This window comes from Vombatus ursinus, unplaced genomic scaffold, assembly GCF_900497805.2.
Source record: "Vombatus ursinus unplaced genomic scaffold, bare-nosed wombat genome assembly UNPS02014807.1, whole genome shotgun sequence".
Classification (NCBI taxonomy): Eukaryota; Metazoa; Chordata; class Mammalia; order Diprotodontia; family Vombatidae; genus Vombatus; species Vombatus ursinus.
In genome coordinates, this window is record NW_020954585.1 from 61,224,862 (window position 1) to 61,246,646 (window position 21,785).

Genomic DNA, 21,785 nt, shown 5'->3' on the forward strand with positions numbered 1-21,785 from the left:
AAGCAGACTACACTAAAAAGTTTCTGCTTATGTTTACAAAAATATTTGATGAAAGAAAGATTGATTTCTGAAATCACCATTTATCACAAACTCACAAGACTAAAAAAAAAAAACAACCTCTCAAAACAAGGACAAGAATTCCCCCTGAACATACATTGAATATCTTTATGCATTATGAAGAACAAAATCTCTCATATAAGCATAGTTGTTATATTGCACAAATGAATAATTCCCACAAAACCTGGAAGTGCCAACTTCCCTTGTCTGTTTTTACCACATGCAAATGGTGCAGTGTGTGGAGACAGAAAAAGCCCTGGCCTGGGAGTCAGGAGGCCTGACTTCTAACTTTATCTTTACCTTAACTAACTATGTGTCCTAGGGGCAAATCACCTCTCTAGACCTTACTCTCCCTATTTACAAAGTCAGAGAGGGAGATTCAGGGACTTATAAAGTCCTTCCTAGTTCAAACATTCTTAGCTCTATTTATCTAGAACACCATGCCCAAACTAAAAAAAAGTTATAACTTAAAAACAAGGGTTCTTAATCTTTTTTTTTTTTTTTGTATCATGGACCCCTCTAATGGTTTGGTGAAGTCTGTGGACCCCTTCTCAGAAGAATATTTTTAAATTTATAAACTAAAATACATAAAATGACAAGGGAAAACAATTATATTGAAATCAAGACTCAGTCAGAAAACATTTATTAAGTACCTACTAGGTGCCAGGCACTGGGCTAAAGTTCTGGAGATACAAAAAGAGGCAAAAGGCAGTCATGGCTCTCAAAAAGCTCACAATCTAATAAGGGAGACAACAAACAAACAAATATGTACAAAGGAACTAGATGCAAGACAAGTATGAAGTAATTAAAAGAGGATTAAGAACAGTTCAGAAAGATTTCTTGTAGAACAGAGGTGTCAAACCTTTTGCCCACAATACTCCAAGAATTGCCCAAACCAGATTAAAAGGTAATTGGGAAATATTTAACAACATAATTAAAATATATTTTAAAACTGAGTCAATATGCAGCCTGCAAGGATCTTTATGTACCAATTAATGGTCCTCCTTTCTATTTGACACCACTGCTAACAGAGAGACTTGAAGGAAGCCAGGGAATTCAGGAGATAGAGAAGAGGAGGAAGAGCATAGGGGACAGCAAGAGAAAATGCCTGAAGTTGAGACATAGAGTGTTTTGTTTGTGAACATCAAGAAGGTCAACATTAATGGATCAAAGAGTATATGGAATAAGATGTAAGAAGACTGTTAAGGTAGGATGGGGCTAGGTTATGAAGGGCTTTGAACACCAAAAGTGGATTTTATATTTGATCCTGGAGATGTCAGGGTGCCACTGGAGTTTACTAAGTATAAGGGTAGTATGCAAATAACTCTTGCATCTCAGAGTTCTAGAAGTTCAGGCATCCAGGAGAAATGGCAGTTAAAATAAAGGGAAGGATGATTTTTCCAACCAACATATATATTTTGGTATACCTGTTTTCTCAGTCCTGATGACCATGCCATTAATAATCATTTCACATGTCAACCTGCACATGCATCAGAGGATGCCAATAAAATGAAAATTGAAATAAAAATTCTAATTAATTTGAAATAGAAATTTATCTTAAAACTGCCCAATTTAACTTTCTCTGAGTTCCTAATAAATAATGTAACTATTAATTTTAGCTTGTTGCCCCAAAGAAGCTTTCCTTTTTGGGGAAGTAATATACTAGCCTATAGAGATGTAAAAGTTAAAATTCAACATGTAAATTAATAAACACAGTATCCCATATGTTTAATTAGCATGAAATCACTTTAGCTAACTCAAAATTGCTTACTAAACTCTGGAAGAACTAGCAACCAAATTCTTGGGTGACAGAGTTGAAAAATCACATTTTAAAGCAAAAATATATGACCCAGAATGATGACACTAGTAAGAACAGCAAATATAGTATTTTCCAAAGTTTTCCTTGTAATAACTTACTGTGGTATAGCCTCTGCATCACAAAGTTACTTGAATAGCACAGAACAGTCAATATATCCTAAATCTGGCTGAATATTCCATTGATGATATTTCTAACTTTTTAGTTCAAATACTGAAATCAAAACATGTACCTTGCTTGCTAACCAAATCTTCCAGGCTTACAGTTTCAAGCAAGATTGCTTACCCCTGTATTGAATTTGACAGAGTGGTAGTGGTGCTCATGGTGCTGCTTGACATCTTGTTTGCTATCGTCTTCATCACTGTCACTAAGATAAATACCCATGTCATCTCCTTCTAAAGACATTCTGCTGGCCTGTCTCAGGAACTCTTTATTCGAGGCAGACAGTTGGATGGCTTGGAGATCCATCTTGGAATCCACCATCTTACCAACCCTGTACCAAAAAGCATTTCACTTTAGCTGGAGCTGAAAGTTACTTGTCTTTGGGAGGCTGTCAAGGTAACTGATAAAACACTAAATAGTACCCTTAGTAAGGCATACAGCAGAAATAAAGAGGGATCATTTTTCAACACATCAAAACAGGAAAACTTTCTAATTACTGAGAAATATGGGCATATCTGCAAAATATATAATTAGAAATGACCTCTGCAGTCAAACTTATAGGAAATTGAAAATCCAGTTACATTTTGTAGGACAAAAATCTTACTTAGGGATGTATAGTGGTTCTAAAGTTCGTGAAAGTGCTTAAAAGATTTCTGAGGAGCATGTATGATAGGTCTTAAAATCATTTACATACTACAAAGTCAAGAGACTAGTAAAGATAATTATAAAGTTTTATATTATATTATCCCTGATTTTTTAATCGACTATCCATTGCTATAAAAGTGCTTTTGTGCTTTCTGATCTTTCATCTAGCTATAAAAAATTAAGTCCATTATTCAAGAACAAAAAGGATGAAGTCAAATGGGAAGAATTTGTTTCAGCAATCCTGCAGGAATGGAATTGACACAGGTTATAAAGAACAACAAAACAAGAAAAAGTAAACTCCACAAATAATGAAGAATTTTACTAGCTGAACTTTGTTTCCACCTTCACGTATATCTTTAATAACTTAAGCTTAATACAACTTAGTCTACTGACAATTTCCTTTCCATGGAGAATTCTATCATGTGTGCCGGTTGCGCCGTGCACTCTCCTTCTAACAGGAGCAGGCTGCCAAAGTCATACTTACCAGTCTTCGGAGCCCACCCAGATAAACATAAAGACGAGCCGATCGGGAGGTGCACGCACTCAAACTTTATTCAGAGGCCATCACAGCAAGGCCAAGCAGGAAAGCAAGAGCAAGAGAGCGTGAGCTCCAATCCCTACCGCCTTTATATACCTTCCTAGCCCCTCCTCCTCAGCCCGCCTACCAGTGAATGATTGTAGGATCAGATACCGGAAGGGGATGTCTTGGCAAGGGAGAGGACGTGACAAAGGAAGCTAGGCCCGGATACCAGAAGGAGACATCTGGGGTTAGCGCTGTACCTAGGGAGAGGACTAGACAAAGGGAGCTAGGCCCGGATACAGGAAGGAGACGTCTGGGGTTAGCGCTGCACAAAGGGAGAGTACGTGACACAGGAAGCTAGGCCTGGATACAGGAAGGAGACGTCTGGGGTTTGCGCTGCACCCTGGGAGAGGACTAGACAAAGGGAGCTCGTTCTCTGCCGTCCCACTCCCACGTGGCACAGCCCCCTGCCTCAGGGGCACATGCTTTGGCTACTTCCCCGTATCCTGTTCCTACCCCAGTTCACCACAACTCCACATGGCACAGCCCCCTGCCTCGGGAGCGTGAGCTCTGATTACTTCCCCGTATCCAGTTCCTATCCCAATTCACCACAACTCCACATGGCACAGCCCTCTGCCTCGGGAGTGTAAGCTCCGGTTACTTCCTAATATCTTGTCCCTGCCCCATCTTGCCACAACCCCCACGTGGCACGTAGCCAACATCAGACAATCCCTCACAATCATGGAATCACTGAATTTCAGTTGGAAGGGATATCAGAAGATATTTAGATTAACCCATGCCTGACCAGAAATCCCCTCTATAAGCTTAAATTTAACTCTGTTCCTTTCAACTCATGTTTCTAGTTCTTCTCCCTGTAGCCAAGTATGACAAGTCAAACAAGGACTTCAATGCCATCTTCTCCAGTATTCCTGATTTCCTCTTATCCCCATGACTTCCCACTATTCCCAACTAACCTGCTAAGCCCTGTGCCTAGATCATCTCATCCATCTACTTCTATACTTGTATTTCAAAGTAATATAAAGGAAAGTCCTTGAACTGAATAGATAAAAACTATTCAAAGTTCACATTTTTCTGATTTTATTTTATTTTTTTCATTTTTCTTTTCTTTTTCTTTTTTTTTTTTTTTGGCAATTGGGGTTAAGTGACTTGCCCAGGGTCACACAGCTAGTAAGTGTCAAGTGTTTGGTCTGAGGCCAGATTTGAACTCAGGTCCTCCTGACTTCAAGGCCGGTGCTCTATGCACTGTGCCACCTAGCTGCCCCATATTTTTCTAATTTTAACAAGGAACTTGCCACTGCAAGGAAGTGCTCTCATTTAGTCTGTGCTCATATACATACATACCTACATACATATCTGCACCTTGCTTGCTTGAAATTTTTTTTCTTTAAATCCCCAGTTCCTCTGTACCTCACTGATTTTATATTGTATTTCATTAATGTGTGTGTGTGCGTGTGTGTGTGTGTGTGTGTGTGTGTGTGGGTGAGAGGGTGAGAGAGAGAGATAGAGAGTGAGAGATAGATATTCCCCTTCAGCAAACAGTCCAGGCCATATATCCATGGACCATATCCATGACTAGGCTTTTACCTTTTAAGCTCTCTTGTGCTCTTTGAGAGGTGTGAAAAATTTCCATTTATGCTCTATCTCAATTACTCAATTGACAAGCATTTATTAAATGTCAGTAAGTCAACAAGCATTTATCCTCTGTGCCAGGCACTGGGCTAAGTGCTAGAATGCGAATATAAGCAAACAAAAGACAGTTTCCATCCTCAAGGAACTTATATTCTAATGGGAAAGATGACACAAATAAGGAAGCTGAACAGGTAAGGGGAGAGGAAGGTATGTTAAAGTTCAGAATGCAGCCTGGTGAGACATGAAAAGACAGCTGGCCCAGGAATCTTTAAATGGAGGTTCTGGTGGGGTACTTCAGAGAAGCAAATTCCAGGGCTGAAGTGATCTTCTAGGATGAAGAGGTGAAGTCCTGGGTACAGCCTGGTAAGAAGTATTAAGTGCTGTGCTAGATGCTGGGGATACAATTATAAAGAATGAAATAATCCCTGCTGTCAAGGGGCTTACATTCTATCACAACTAACTAATCAATAAACCTATTATGTGCCAGGCACTGTGTTATGCACCAGGGATACAAGGAAAAAAAAAACAAACAACAAATTATTTCCTAACCTCAAGAAGATTACATTCTGGATGGAGGGGGAAGTGACATATGAAAAATAAATAAATGTACAAATTATACATATAACAAATACAAAGTGATTTTTAAGGACAGAAACACTAATAACTGGAAGAATCAGAAAAGACCAATGGAGCTGAGCCATGAAGGGGGCTAGTGGTTCCAAGAGGCGGAGGTGAAGGGGATATCATTCTAGGCTGTGGAAGGACAGCCTGGGAAAAAGCCAGGGAGTGGCTTTTTGTAGTGGCAAAGAATTGGAAATTGAGGGAAAGCCCATCAATTGGGGAATGAATGAACAAATTGAGGTATGTGATTGTGATGAAATACTATTGTGCCATAAGAAATGATGAGCAGGATGCTTTCAGAAAAACCTGGAAAGATTTATATGAATTGATACAAAGTGAAGTGAACAGAACTAGGAGAACACCATACACAGTAACAGCAATATTGTACCATGATTAACTGTGAATGACTTACCTATTCTTAGTGATACAATGATTCAAGACAATTCTTAAGGACTTAAAAATGCTATCCATCTCTAGAGAAAAAACTGATGGAGTTTGAATGCAGATTGAAGCATACTATTTTTTTTTTGGTCTATGTTTTCTTTCACAATATGACTAATATGGAAATGTGTTGCGCATGAGTGCACACGTATAACCCATAATTGCTTGAGGGGGAGAGGTGAAAGACAGGGAGAGAATTTGGAACTCAAAATTAAAAAAAAACAAATATTAAAAAATGTTTTTACATGTAATTGGGAAAAATATTAAGTGTAGCTAAAGAAATGACTTCTGAGCTGTAATGAAAAAAAAAAGTCAGGGAGTAGAAAATGGAATGTATTAACAGTGAACAGCAAATAGGCCAGTTTGCCTGAAGCATAGTATTCATGAAAGGGAGCTTAGAAAGCTGGAGCAAAATTGGGAAGGATTTTAAATGCAAAAATTGAGAGTTTATATTTTATCCTAGAGGTAATGGGCAGCAACTAGAGTTTCTTTAGTAGGAGAGTAATATAGTCAGATCTATGCTTGAGGAATATTTATTTGGCAGTTCTATATATAAGTAGATAAAAAAGAAGTGAGGTCAGATGCAGGAAGATGGATTTGCTGATGCTCCATCCTGAGGGACCAGGTTGTTATAATCTCCCTTGTTAACAATTTTAGCCTCATTTACTCCGCTAACTTTTTACTTTCTTGCTTTAGACACAAGCTGTGGGACCCTAAGCAAGTCACTTAATTTCTCTTGGCCTCAGTTTTCCATCTGCAAAATGAAGATAATAAAAGCACCTGCTTCACAGGATTTTTGTGAGGATCAAATGATATGACATATGAAAGGGCTTTGCTATATAAATACCAGCTATAATTGCTGTTATTGTTATAATTGTTGCTTTAAATATACTCATTTAACAATTATTTTATTTTCAGTTTTATTTTTCTCCCTCCTCCCTCTCTCCCACTCATCGAAAAGCAAAGAAAAATAAATCTGTAGTGAATATGTATAGTTATGCAAATCAAATTTCCACATTAGTCATGTCCAGAAAGAAATAAAATATGCTTCAATCTGTACTAATCCATCATTTCTCTATGTGGACCTGATAAATGCCTCATTTCTTAAATATATAGGGAACTGAGCCAAATTTACAAAAATAAGAGCCATTCTCCAATTGATAAATGAATGTTCAAACAATATGAGCAAGCAGATTTCAGAAGAAGAAATCAAAGTTATCAACAGTCACATGAAAAAATGTTCAAAATCACTATTGATTAGAGAAATGCAAATTAAAATAATTCTGAGGTACATCACCTCATACCTATTAGATTGGCTAACATGACGGAAAAGGAAAATAACAAAGGCTGGAGGGGATGTGGGAAAATAGGTATGTTAATGCAGTGTTGGTAGAGTTGTGAACAGGTCTAACTATTCTGGAGAACAATTTGGAACTGTATTCAAAGGGCTATAAAACTGTACATATCCTTTCACGTAGCAATACTTGGTCTGTATCCCAAAGAGATCAAAGAAAAGGAAAAAGGACCTATGTGCACAAAAGTATTTATTTATCTTTTTGTGGTGGCAAAGAATTGAAAATTGAGGTGATGGCCATCAATTTGGGAATGGCTAACATAGATAGTCTCCTAAGTTTAGGTTATCTATAAAGTTAATGAATAGATAGATTGAGAAGAGTTTATCATTTAGTAACAGATCATTTAGAATGAGACATAATAAAATAATTATAGGATTACTCTTTTTAAAGGCTAAATTCCCCTAAGTTTCTAGCAGAAAGGGGTGTTGACCAGAGGCTAAGTTCCCCTTTCTGGCAGCTGGAGAAAGGTTAACCAGAGGTTAAGTTCCCTAGTGGATAAGCTGCTTTTTTTTTTCTTGAGCTAGAGTCTAAGTTAAGTAATGCAATCTTCTAAGTGGGAAAACAGGGTGTTGATTGTTAACTATTGACCATAAGTTCCTCTTTCCCAGTACATTTTCTTGTTTCAAAAGATACCATGTATAAGGAAAGGACTTCTGAAGAGGATTAAGAAAGGCTGGCAGAAGCTAACTAGTCAGGCGACCTGCCTTGTCCAATTGAATTATGTTCAAAACAAGGTTCTGTCTTTTTTTTTTTATTCTTCTTTTTAAACCCAACTCTGTATATCACTCCTTGTCTCTGATTTCTGAAGAGTCAGATGATCTGATCTGATATGCAAATGTTAGCTTTGCAAATTAAATCATAGATGATTTGGTAACTTTGTCCTCAGTTTCCTTTATATTCCGTATAATTAATTTTAAGAGTTGTAAACCTCTCAGTGCTATAGGCAGCTCACTAAGCCTTTATATTTTTTAAAAAATATTAATTTTCTTTTCAATAAATGAAAATCCATTTTTCTCTTCTACCACCTAGAAAAAGAAATAAAACAAAACTCTTGTAACAAATATATATAGTCAAGTGATTGGCTTGTATCTAAGGTTTCTGATTGTGTTGATCAGAGTTTCTGAGACTTTCCAAGTTGTTTGTATTTAAAATATTGTTATTGCACAAATTATTTGGTGGCTTCTGCCCTCCGCACTGCATCATTTCATGTGTCTTCTCACATTTACTGAAACCATCCTCTTTTTTTATCCCCAGCATCTGGGGATACAAACATGTCTGGCACATAGTAGGAGCTTAATGTTTACTATTTGATTTCTTACAGCCCCAACTGTATTTTATCATATTCATTTGCCATATTTTGTTCAACCATTCCCCAATTAATGGGTACCCCCTCAATTTCTAATTCTTTCCCAACACAATAAGAACTGTTAAAATATTTTTGTACATATGGGTCCTTTTTCCTCTTCTTCCTTTGATTTCTTTGGAGGTAAACCTAGTGGTGGTATTGCTGGATCAATTGTATGCAGAGTTTTGGTAACTTCTTGGGTATAGTTCCAAATTGCTTTCCAGAATGGATAGATCAGTTCATAGCTCCACCCAAAGTGCATATGACTATTTCCCAACATTTGTCATTTTCCTTTTGTTCTCCACCTTGTCAACCTGATGTAACATCAGAGTTGATTTGATTTGCTTTGTTCTAGGTATCAGTGATTTGGAGTATTTTCTTTATATGGCTTTTAATAGCTTGGATTTCATCTTCTGAAAACTGCCTTTTCATATCTCTGGACCAATTTTATTAATTGGGGAATGGCTCTTATCCTTCTAAATTTCAATCAGTTCTCTTTATGTTTGAGAAATGAAACCTTTATCAGAGAAACTTACTATAAATATTTTTTTTCATTTACGTGCTTCTCTTCTAACTTTAGCTGAATTGGTTTTGTTCATGTGTAGGGCTCTTGTTTTGGTTATGGCATTCAGATAGTCCAATGATTCTTAAAATTTTTTCTTCTCAATCGGTTTTGTAGGTCAGTGGTTTTTGCTATGAAATACTTGACATTTTCTTCTATTTTTTTCGGTCTTTTGACTTTGTTTTAATATTTCTTGTTGTATCATGAAATCATTGGCTTCTTTATGGTCCATTCCATTTTCAGAGAGTTTGTTGTTTGGGCAAAGTTTTGTACCTCTTATGACAAGCTACTAATTCCCTTTCTGATTCTTTCTTCCACAGTGCGCTCTCTCTCTCTCTCTCTCGCTCTCTCTCTCACACACACACACACACACATATACTTCTCTTCCATTTTTTCCTCAAATACTCTCAATTCCATTTATAAAAACTTTTTTTTTTTAACTCTTGCTTTGGAGGTAAAGCCAATATAGTGGAGTAAAAGGAAGCAATGAAATTAAGCTCCTCCAAATTCTGATAGAGAAATCCAGAAAAAGTCACAGTGAGTCCTTTGTCCAGCCCAGGCAAGCATATGGAGACAGAGAAGTCTGCAGACACTGGGGACAGGACCAGAGCAGGAGACCAGTGTGAAGCACTCTAGCACCTAGGGAGAAGCTGTGTACCTGCATAAAATTAGAAATTTTGGAATCATTCTCTTCTTCCAGGTTTATATAATGAGCATCCCTGTTACCATAGTAGCTTTTTAGGATGAAATTCTTTTTTTTTTTAATTTGCTCATTATTCCAGCCTATTTCCTAATTCCCAATCTGATGTCAGAGCTAGGTTCTGTATTTCTGGAGAGAAGGTTTGGGCAGGCCCATTTGCTGCTTTTTTTGGTATACCAAAGGTTGTGTTATTCCAGTATCTCAGGGACAACTCAGGTTAGTGACTAAAAGCTTTCAGTGTTCCAAAAGTGGCTTATTTTAGGGCAAAGTCTAATTTTTGCACCCTTGCTCTGAGTTCTGCAAATTTTTTACATAGGTTTTTTGGTCTGAGCAACAGTAGATTGCTGCTTGACTCAGCCACTGAGAAATTCTGCTTCTTCTAAAGCACAAAACTATAGATTCTCTCTTTGGTTTTGGATTCCTGCCCTAAAACTACTGCATCATTTTGACTGAGCTATAAGTTAAACTTGAGACCCTTCTCTGTTTTTGGGATCTGAGCCACAACATTGCTGTTTGCTTCTGAATTTGCTCTTCACAGACTAGGGCCTGTGGTGCACCTATCTTGGAAAGCCACCCCCTTGACAAGGTCCCTTTCTTCAATCTGCCCAAGATCTATGACTTAAAATTGTGTAGTAGTTGACACAGCTGCCATATGGTAACTATTCTCACTCCCTACAATGCCCTTGCATTGGTATGGGGTTGACCACATATGATGTCGGACACCCTTTTGCACCAGTGCACAGCTTCTCCTAACTCCAGAGTGCTCCATCTATAGCTGCTCCAGACTAAACTGCATCCTAAGCATCCACAGACCTGTCTGTCTGTTTCCTATGCCAACCTGGGTTGGAAAAATGACTTATATGACTTTTTTCTTGTATTTCTCCATCAGGATTTGATCTGTCTAGGTGTGTTTGGAGAAGTTTTTTTGGGGGGGAGAGGGAAGGGTAGAAAGCTTGCTATACTGTTTACTCCATCATCTTTCCTCTGCCTCTCCACAGTAATATTTCATTATGTTAACATGCCACAATTTGTTCAGCCATTCACCAACAATGGGGACTCCCTTCAGTTTCCAGATATTTTCTTTTCTTTGAACGTCCACTTCCACATCAGAAAGTATTTTTGTTTTTGCTTGAAACTATTTCTTCTACAGTATTATTCTCTTCCTTAATACTCTATTTCTACCTGTTTGCCTATAGAATTTATGATATATTCTACACTAACTCTGTGTTTGACCCTCCTTTGTCCAGTTCACATAAGTTCATCTAACACCTGCTTGTTTTTTCATTCTTCCATTCATACTGATATAATGTTCTCATGCACCCTCAATTATAAGAAATAGTTAAGTTCCATTACCTTCTTTCTCTTTCCTAAACTACTGTATTCCTTTTACCTTTCTTCTTCTTTTTTTCCATCTTAAAAACTCTCAGAACAGAACTAATCCACTCCCAGGTCCTCTGTTTTTATTTAACTCCCTCAATGCCATTTGAATACATTAAAATTCTGACAGGACACTTGTTTCTTCTCTCTGTATTAATATGTCAGCTCTCAATTATATATCCCTTCCCATTGCTCAAATAAATTTAACTTTCTAGTTTTCTCTTGAGTATTGTCTGTCCATTTCAACATTCCTGCTCAACTCTGCTATTTTTATCAGGAATTCTGGAAATTTTTCTATTCTACTAAAGGTCCATTCCCTCTCCTGTAGGATTATGTTCATCTCTACAGGTTGTTATTCTTGGTCATAAGATCATATCTTTTGCCTTTTGGAATATTATATCCCATATCTCCTCTCATTTATACTATGTTGCTAGAGATTGACTGTGGTTTCTTGATATGTGAATTCTTTCTTTACTGCCTTCTTGAAGTATTTTTTTGATATAGAGCTCTGGATATTGGTTATGATACTACTGGGGCTTCTCCTTTTTGAGTTTTTTTCCCCCCAAGAGAGTGATTGGTGGATTCTTTTTATTTTCACTTTGTATTCTGGTTCTAATAGGTCTGATCAATCAATTAAACATTTATGAAGTGCCTACTATATGCCAGGCACTGGGGATAGAAAAAGAGGCAAAAGACAGTTCTTATCCTCAGGAAGTCTCATAACTTAATTGGGGAGGCAGCATACAAACAAATATATGCAAATAAGCTAATTGGCAGAGGGAAGGCACAAGAATTAAGAGGGGGTGGGGAAAGCTTCCAGTGAAAAATGGGATTTTAGTTGGGACTAAAAGAAGCCAGGAAAGACAGTAAGTGAAGTTGAGGAGGGAGAGTGTTCCAGGCTCAGGTGATAGCCAGAAAAATGCCTGGAGTTGAGAGATGGAGGGTCTTGTTTGTAGATAAGCTAGAAGGCCAGTGTCACTGAATGCCGAAGTAGGGAATAAGTTATAAGAAAACTGGAAAGATAGGAAGGGGCTAGGTTATGAAGGATTTTGAATGCCATTCAGATGTGACATAAAAGCTGTTTTAAAATGTTTGAGGAGCTGTTATGAAGAAATGGAGTTAATCTCTTTTTATGTAGTTACAAAGGACAAAACCAAGATTATTGACAAGATTTACAGTGAAGTAGACTTTTGTTCAATATAAGCAAAAACTTTCTAATAATTAGTGATGTCCCAAAGCAGAACAGTGGAAACTCTTAAGGAAAGGTTAGATGACTAATTTATCCGTCAGGAACATAGTAATGAATTTATGAATGTAGTAGTAGGGTTAATTCAAGACCAACCTAGACACAAATTTCTATTTAAAAGACTTAGAGGCTGTTCTTTTGGAACCTGCCCAAATTACTGAGAAAAGTAGAGTGAAAGTCTAAATAGCTTGACATTTTTTATTTCCCCTAAATAATACTGAGGCAACTATATGGCATGGTGGATAAAGTGGTGGACCTGATGTCAAAAAGATGAGACATTTACTAGCTGTGTGACCCTGGGTAAATCACTTAACTTTTGCCTCAGTTTCTTTATTGATAAAATGGGAATAATAATAGCATCTATATCCTCAGGTTGTTGCAAGGATAAAATGAGATAATATTTACGAAGTGCTTTGTAAACCTTATAATGTTATATACATGCTACCTATTATTATTCATATTATTTTTAATATCTAAATTCCACTTCAGTGTTTAATGTTTGGAAAAATACTTTTCCTTGAGTTGAATGATTAATAGAAAATCATTAAATTAAATTTTCCTGGTTGAAATTGAATGGCTGAAGTTACCTTCAGAATGAATTAGGGAAAATTGGTAGTTAATTATCAAACAATCAAAATTTTTTTTAATACTTAGTATGTGCATGATATTCTAGGATCCCTAAAGAAATATGTCATGGTACCTAGTCTCAAAGTCTTTGTTTATAGTTTAGTTTAATGAGATTATATATATACATATATACATACATAGTAGGTGGTTGTATGTATATGTATACACACATGTATATATACATACATATACATATATTTACATATATGAACACATGTAGAGGAGAGGCATAATTGGTAGCTATAGTTTTCTGACCTAGCAAACTGTCATCAGGAATAATGTTTTCCAGAATATCTATTTTTACGCTCATGGCTTCCACTGTCAGTTTCATATTATTGGCTCCCAGACTTGACCTTTTGTCCCAGATCTCTATTTCCAATATATCTAAAATAGTGATGAAATTCCTATGGTACCCCCCCCCCCAAATAGAATGCTTCCTGGATTTATCTATGGCCACTTTCCACTCTCCGAGGCCTGTCCTTTGACCTCCTCTCATGTAAGGCACAAGTAAAATATATTCTAAGCCATCAGGTTAGGGTATACCAAATATTTGGTTAGAGGTTTTTAACCAAAAACAGTATCAAAAGTCCACAAGACACGCATTGCAACTGGATTTATTACAAGAAAAAGGTATACGTATGTGGGAACTTCTTATACGAAGGAGCCCAATGGTGCAGGGAAAACCTTGGGTTTTAAGTTATTGAGCAAAGGGGAAGTCATAGGGGAGGGGAAAAGGATTAATCATCTCCTAAAGGGAAGGCAAAAAGTGATGGTAAAAGCAGCATTCTTTTCCCTTAGGAACTGTAAGTCCAAGAAGAAAGGATGGTCTGCTTATCTACAAGGGTCCCAGCTGCACAAAACAGTTTCTCAGTCTGGTGCAGACTGAATGGAGCCTGTCTTGACTGTCAAGGACATAGGGAGCCAGCTTGGAGTTCAAAAAACAAATTTTATCAGCTCAAGGGGGTGCTTTATCCTTGGCACATTTAGGGCCTCCTGCATACTCCGGGTCCAGTGTGTCCAGAAAATATGTCAACTCAAGAAGACAAAGGGGGCCCCTTAACACAGTGCAAGAGAACCTCAGGGCACAAACCACCTACAAATTAGGAAAGTTATAGTTACACAGAGAGTTCAGGGTCTTTTTAAAATTTAATTTCCTAGTTATTTAACTTATAGCTTTTTTTTTAAAAAAAAATAGCTACAAATGAAGTGATATGTTTTCTCTTCATGTTTCTAGTACATTTTGAACTTTGGTTGCAGTTAACTACTTGGCTATCCAAACTCTAATTCAATAGCTTCTTTCACCTACTCACATAATTTCCATGTACTAAAATCCTCATTTCCCAGGCAGCCATATTCCTAAGATCAACTTTCCTGAGCTGTTCCTGCTTTTAAGCTTTCCCAACTGTCTGCACTATTCAGCTCCATAATCTGAGTTAATCATCAATCAAAAAGCATTTATTAAGTACCTAAATGCCAGGCACTTTGCTAGGCACTGGGGATACAAAGACAAAAGGAAAACAGTCCTTGCTGTCAAGAAGCTTACATTCTAACAGAGGAGACAACACACAAAGAGGTATACACAAATCAGAAAATGGGACCAGGAAAAGCCTCATGAAGAGGTGGGGTTTGAGTTGAATCCTGAAGAAAACTGAGCATTCCAAGAGGCAGAAGTGGGGAGGGAGTACATTCTGGGCAGAAATAGGAAACATCTAGTACAAAGGCATCAGACAGGAGATAGAATATTGTGTGTGAAGAAAAGCACGAAGGACAATTTGGCTGGACCCAGAGTGTGTGGAAGTGAGAAATATGTAAGAAAGCTAGAAAGGTAAGGTGAGGCCATGTTGTAAAGTGCTTTAAATGACCAACAGAGGATTTTATGTTAATTCTCAGAGTAATTGCCACTGGCATTTATTGACTACTTGGGCTATCATGGTTAATATGCTTTAGAAAAACTATTTTGGTGGTTTGTTGTATGGGGAATAAAATATATGTGTATATGTATATATGTATATGTATATATGTATATGTACACATGTGTATTTATGTATGTATGTATGTATATGTATAGGGGAAAGCATTGAACCATGAGACTTATCAGTAAGCTAATGTAAAAGTTTAAGTGAGAAGTGATTAAAGCCTCAAGTAGGATGATGGTCATGTGAGTGGAAAAAAGAGAACATAGGTAAGATGTGAGGAGGCAGAAAGGACAAGATTTGCCAACTCATAATTCACTTTTTTCATACTTTATGAGCTCTGATTTCTCTAAAAGTTCTACACTTCACTCTGTTATGAGAATTTTAGATTTTGACTTTCTTTTATTAATTTTTATTGTTGGGGGGTAGATTAAGGCTATTTCTCCTAGTTAGAAGTTTATTGAGCTGGCTGAAACCTGTCCCATGGGATGTAAAAATTTACTTAAGACCTCAAATATTCCTCAGATAAGGAGCCGAAATGGGAGTCAAGGTTTCCCCAAATAATTTGACTTGCCTTTTTTGAGGAAGGATACCAACTGGCTTTAACTCTGTAGTTAACATTGAGGCATATAAATCTCCCCTCTCAATCAGCCCACTATGAAGCCCCTAAATGTAGTTTAATCTGTTAACTTGACTTAGTTTATATATAGAATCTGTTTAACCAGGTCTGTTTCCTTAGGAGATATATGAGATTATGATTCTGTTTAGGATTGTTCAACTTTATGGCTTACGAGGATACATGAGACTGCTGTATGTCAAAAATTATTTCTTTGTATGTCTGATGTAATTGTCTTTCTAAAGGCTTGTCAGAAACTCCAATCTTTATTCAGTGTTATTTTTCTACCTCCTAAACTTGTGTTTAAGTATAATAACACCAAGTTTTTAACCTTTAACCTTTGCTTTGTGGTAGATTTATTTGGCAGCAGTAACCTACCACATGAACTCTAAGAGGTGATATTTCTCCTATAACACCTCCCACTCCAGGGGAAAGGAACTTAATGAACTAAATTTCCAATACTTGTCTTTTCAGATAAAATTAACACATGACATCAGTATACTTTAAATTACTCTGGTTTCAGTTAGATGAAGATTTATTCCTAAATCCATATATGATTCAGGAGGCGGGGGGAAGGCTTGATTTCTTGGCTACACCCACAAATTACTCACTTAAGGAAGACTTCCTCCATAGTTGTAACAGAGGCCCCATAGCTAGAAATGCCTAGCATTTTCTGATTCTCTTCTAATTCAGTAAACAATTCTTCAAACCTAGAAGAAATGGCAAAGAGAAAGAAAACGTGCCATTCTGGTTCATTCTAGTTGCATTTCTAACATTTTGTCACAGTCTCTTAATTTTTCCCCTCATAGGATAGACAAATTAATGAATTAGTTCTTTATTATAATACTCTTGAAGTTTATGCATCCATTCTAAGCCAGAAAGGTAATGAAATAATAGGAGAAGGAGATAATAAACAATTCTGGTGGAACCTTACCTTAACCAACTACCTAAGCTAGTAATATTGAATAGGCTGGATAATGGCTACACCTGGTTAAGGGTAACTGTATAATGAGTAAAGAGATGTCACCACTGTCTCATCCAGGAAAGACAAATGGACTGAGTCTCATCAAAGGAAAAGTCAGGCACTGTTGTAGAGGGAGAGAATATTTACAGAAAAAGAGAAGCACTAGTATCTGGGGACCAGGAAAGACTTGCTTTCTTAAACAGCTTGGCTAGACAGTTAGGATCTAGTCCTTACTATTCAAGGTGGAATTAAGAGAAGAATAAAAAATTTATGAACATTGACAGAAAGCCATGGACCAGAAATAATTGGCACTAGGGTAACCAAGACAACTGCATGCAGCTTGGAGAGATCTTCAGCAAAATGGATGAATTTGGAATCTATATATAATTTATATGCCTGCAAATACCTGTCTGTAAATACTCTGTCCTTATACATCTTTATGGCTATAATAAAATAATTTGTGTTGCATTTAAAAAATGCCAACGAGGAGAAGAATGCCTTAAAAAGCAAAACTGGCCAAATGGAAAAGGAGGTCCAAAAGCTCACTGAAAAAAATAATTCCTTAAAAATTAGAATGGAGCAAATGGAAGCTAGTGACTTTATGAGAAATCAAGAAAGTATAAAATAAAACCAAAAGAATGAAAAAATAGAATACAATGTGAAATATTGCACTGCAAAAACAACTGATCTGGAAAATAGAGCCAGGAGAGATAATTTAAAAATTATTGGACTACCTGAAAGCCATGATCAAAAAAAAAAAGAGCCTAGACATCATCTTTCAAGAAATCATTGCGGCAGCTAGGTGCTGCAATGGATAAAGCACTGGTCCCAGAGTCAGGAGGCCCTGAGTTCAAATTTGGCCTCAGACACATAATAATTACTAACTGTGTGACTCTGGGCAAGTCACTTAACCCCAACTGCCTCACAAAAAAAGAAATCATCAAGGAAAATTACCTTGATATTCTAGAACCAGAGGATAAAATAGTCCTTGAAAGAATCAACCAATCACCTCCTGAAAGAGATCCCAAAAAGAAAATTCCCAGGAATATTATAGCCAAATTTCAGAGTTCCCAGGTCAAGGAGAAAATATTACAAGTAGCCAGAAAGAAACAATTCAAATATTGTGGAAACATAATCAAGATAACACAAGATTTAGCAGCTGCTGGCAGACTTCAGAAAAACCTGAAAAGACTTATATGAACTGATGTTGAGTGAAGTAAGCAGAACCGGGAGAACATTGTACACAATAACAGCCACGTTGTGCAAGGAAGAACTTTGAGAGACTTAGCCCTTCTTAGCAATGCAAGGATCTAAGACATCTCCAAAAATCTCATGATGGAAAATGCTATCCACATCCAAAGAAAAAACTATGGAGTTCGAATGCAGATCGAAGCATACTATTTCCTATTTTTTTCCTTCTGTTTTGTTTTGTGTCTTCTTTCTTGTGGTTCCTTCTATTGGTTCTAATTCTTCCTTACAACATGACTAAAGTGAAAATGTTTTAATAGGAATGTATATGTAGAGCTTATATCAGATTGCGTGCCATCTTGGGGAGAAAGGAATACAGGAAAAGTAACTAAATAATTAAAGTATGAATATCATCAGCTCAACGCTTTTTGGATTCATACCTTTCAGCATTCTCTTTGGGTAGGATAAATGATAACTCAGCTCCAACATTACTCTCCATTGTGGCATTTGGTACATAGCGATAAATCAGTTCGGAAATTTTCTTTATTTCACACTGAGGTTCCTTCACCATGATCAAGTGATATCCAGCACCTGAAATAATTTTAAAAATCAAATGAAAGCTTTACTTTTTCTATCACCCTTGATAGACCATATATGGCAGCTCCAATGGAAAAGGTAACTGGAGAGTCATATGTAACTTGGCTACAATTGTTAAGATTTTTCCTAGAGCCTCTAAATGCTACTCTCAATTTTTGTCTTCTCAGATGGTGAATGTTAAACACAGGGCCTAACCTCGAAAGAGTATTTTCATGAGTATATAATCAAGCAGGTGAGGAAAACTCTTGGTATGAGACCCTAGAATCGCTAAATGTTGGAGTAAAGGCCAAAGACATTTGTAGGGAAGATAATTTGGGGGTTTGAACAAATATTTCTCATAGTAATTTCTCTCAGGGAGTAATAATCTATCTGATGCCTGGGACTAGGTTTAGAAGTAGCAGAAAATGGAATTTTTGGGAAGAAAAGTTTCTGTAATATAGCTTCCATTCTGCTTCCTGCTGTCCCACTAAATTTAAACTTGCTTTATTAAAGGTCAGCAGTGACCTTCTTGATAAATCCAAAAGGTTTTTCATAATCTTCATTCTCCTTCACCTATGCTTTGATTAAGTATTGTTGAACACTCCACTCTTGGAAATTCTCTTTTCCTTTATTCCCCTAATACTCTTTCTACCTTTTCTAGAGCTCCATCTTTTTTTTTTTCCTTCATCCTCTTATGTCATAATAATAAGTATTTATTCAGGCTAAATTCGTGGCCCTTTGCTATTTTCTCTCTATACTTTATTCCTTAGGGAATTCACATTCTCATGACTTCATATACAAAACTTATGCTAATAAGGTTCTAAATCTAAAACAGAATTAGATTAAATAGTGATTAATATTAGTAAAAGATTGGTGAGAAGGTCCCTGACTTTCATATATATGTGTTGTATTTCTTTAAATCTTGGTTTTAATTGGGAATAACTGTTTCTAATTCATAGATTTTAAAATGTGTTATTTTAATAGCAATAATTTAATAATAATTTTCTTTTTCATATTAAAACACAAGGAAAGTCTTGGCACTCAGATCATGGGATACATAATCCATAACACAGGTACCACTGTTGACCTGATGGCAATTACACATATTGAAGATGTAAAACCTAGGAGAAAACAGCCTTTGAAAAAGTAACTTTACAAACCGAAATCTACAGAATGAGGGCATCATCTCAAATCTTTATATTTAATCTTCCAATATTTTTTGCTCTTATACCACCTAAACTTAGGGGCTTATGCCTATACCTAGCACTAATTGGGTTATCATTTACTCATTTCTCTTCCTTCTCCTGGTTACCAATGGTATCAGTTGGTTATCTTGGTAACCAATCTTGTATTCCTTAAAGAACATTTAACTATGTCTCTTCTACTTAAAAACACACACTTGCCTCCTGAATAAAATAAAATAAAATCCAAATCTACATTTCAAGTCTGTCATAACCTAGCTTTAGATTTCTATTACTTTATTTCTGTTACCCTTATTTTCCACTGTTCCCCCTTAGGAACCCTTTATTCCAGCTTGGTTTCCTTACTCACAGACCATGACCTCTCTCACCTCTATTCATCTGTTTACATTGTTTCCTCTTTATTAAATGCCCTCCTCTCCCTTCTGACAACCCAAACACCATTTATTCTACAGTTTATAGTTCAAGTCTCATCTCCAATAGAAAATCTTACTCTACTACTCCAGTTCACAAAGATCTTCTTCTTTGTAAAAATCTTACAAACAATATAAACATTTAATTATACAATATATTCTAACTGTTATGGGTCTTGCCTCTCCAACTAGATTGTGAGCTCTTCTGGAGCAATGATTTCACAAGTAGGCCATGTACTTCCTGTCCCCATCAGTTACAAAAAGAATGCTGGCACATTTCAGGAACTAAAATGAAAGTGATCTGCAAACCATGTGCTTTCATTAAGGTGAGTATTTGAATTAGTCTACCCAGGGAAAACAAAGGGCTGAGATTTTGGACATGATAGTACATTCTATACATTAGGTGGAAATGAGCGTGATATTATCTGTGGGCTAGTGATATGGTTTGCCTGACTAGAGTAGAGGGTACATATATCAGAAAACAGTGGTAAATAAGTTTGGAGAGTTAAAATGGAGTCAGTTAACAGAAGATGAAGTGAGGCAGAAAAATTTAAATATGAACAATAGGAAATAGGAAACCATTTTAATTTTTAGTTTAGTTTTACTGAGGAAATTCATTATGAAAATCATAACTAAGAAAGATTAGTCTGGCAGCAGTAATGTTGGTAGGATCAAAGGGGGTGAAAACTAGAGAGACCATATTTATGTTTGAGGAATAGTGAAGAGCCACAGCACTGCAGGTCTCCGTTGGCCATAATGGCAATGCGGTCACCCAGCAAGTCAGCCTCGTCCATATGGTGGGTGGTCAGCAGGATGGTACGGCTACTTTTCTGCTGTTGAAGGAGATTCCAGGTAGCCCTTCGTGAGATCAAATCCATACCAGATGTAGGTTCATCTAGCATTACAACCTACAGGCCAGAAAGAGAACTTAGTGACATTGGTAACTGGTGCTATATCATATGTGGAATCTCTTACTATTCATGGAGCCCAGCTGAGATTCGCTTTGTATTTGTTTTTCTGATTAAGGTAAAAGAAAAAGTGGTTGAGTCGTTTGTCTGACTTCAGATAAGTTCAGGCTAAGTCAGAGCTAGTCCTTGGAAACCTTATTACCACACCAATCCCATAACCTTATATCAGACCCATTATTATTTTTCTTCACTGATTATATCTTAGGAAGTCCTTTTTAGAGGATTATGTTTATAATATCTCACTTAAGTTTTACATAAGCTAACATTTCTAATTAGACAACAGTAAGGATCATTTAGACCAGATTCATTACCTTAGAGTCTCCTATGAGAGCAATACTGATGGAGAGTTTGCGCTTCATCCCTCCACTCAGTGAATTTGAAAATGCATTTCGCTTTTCTTCCAGGTTAAAAATATTCAACATGTGATCAATTTCATTTTTTAAATTCTTTTTAGAAAATCCTTTCAGCTAAAACACCAAGAGAGAACATTTAAGTAGTCTTCTAAATTTGAGTAAGAATCTTAAGAGTCAGAGCTAGCAGAGACCTTAGAGATAATTTACTGTCATATGACAGATGATGAAATTAAGGTCCATAAAAGCAAAGTGCTCAATAAGTGACAGAGCTGGGATCTGTCTTCTAACGCTTGATCCAAATACTCTTCCCACTCAACTACACTGCTACAACTTAGAGCAACTTTAGTTTCAGATGTTCTCTCCCCACTGATCTTATTTTGTTTTAAAAGGATTAAGGTAGTGCTATACATTGTAAAGAGTGCAAGATTTGGACCTGAAGGATCTACCTTTTAAATCTTGGGAAAATCAAGT

The 21,785-nt window shown here is 36.6% G+C and overlaps 1 protein-coding gene across 1 annotated transcript in view; it reads right to left on the reverse strand.

Moving 5' to 3' along the window:
- The window catches only part of LOC114052190 (ATP-binding cassette sub-family A member 3-like), a 193,544-nt gene that overhangs the window by 79,792 nt on the left and 91,967 nt on the right, over positions 1 to 21,785 (reverse strand). The window contains exons 14-18 of the mRNA XM_027874667.1: positions 21,273 to 21,428; positions 20,691 to 20,901; positions 18,246 to 18,396; positions 16,265 to 16,363; positions 2,159 to 2,366 (exon numbers count right to left, since the gene is read on the reverse strand). Coding sequence (XP_027730468.1) covers positions 2,159 to 2,366; positions 16,265 to 16,363; positions 18,246 to 18,396; positions 20,691 to 20,901; positions 21,273 to 21,428 — 825 coding nt within the window. The remainder of the gene's footprint in view (positions 1 to 2,158; positions 2,367 to 16,264; positions 16,364 to 18,245; positions 18,397 to 20,690; positions 20,902 to 21,272; positions 21,429 to 21,785) is intronic.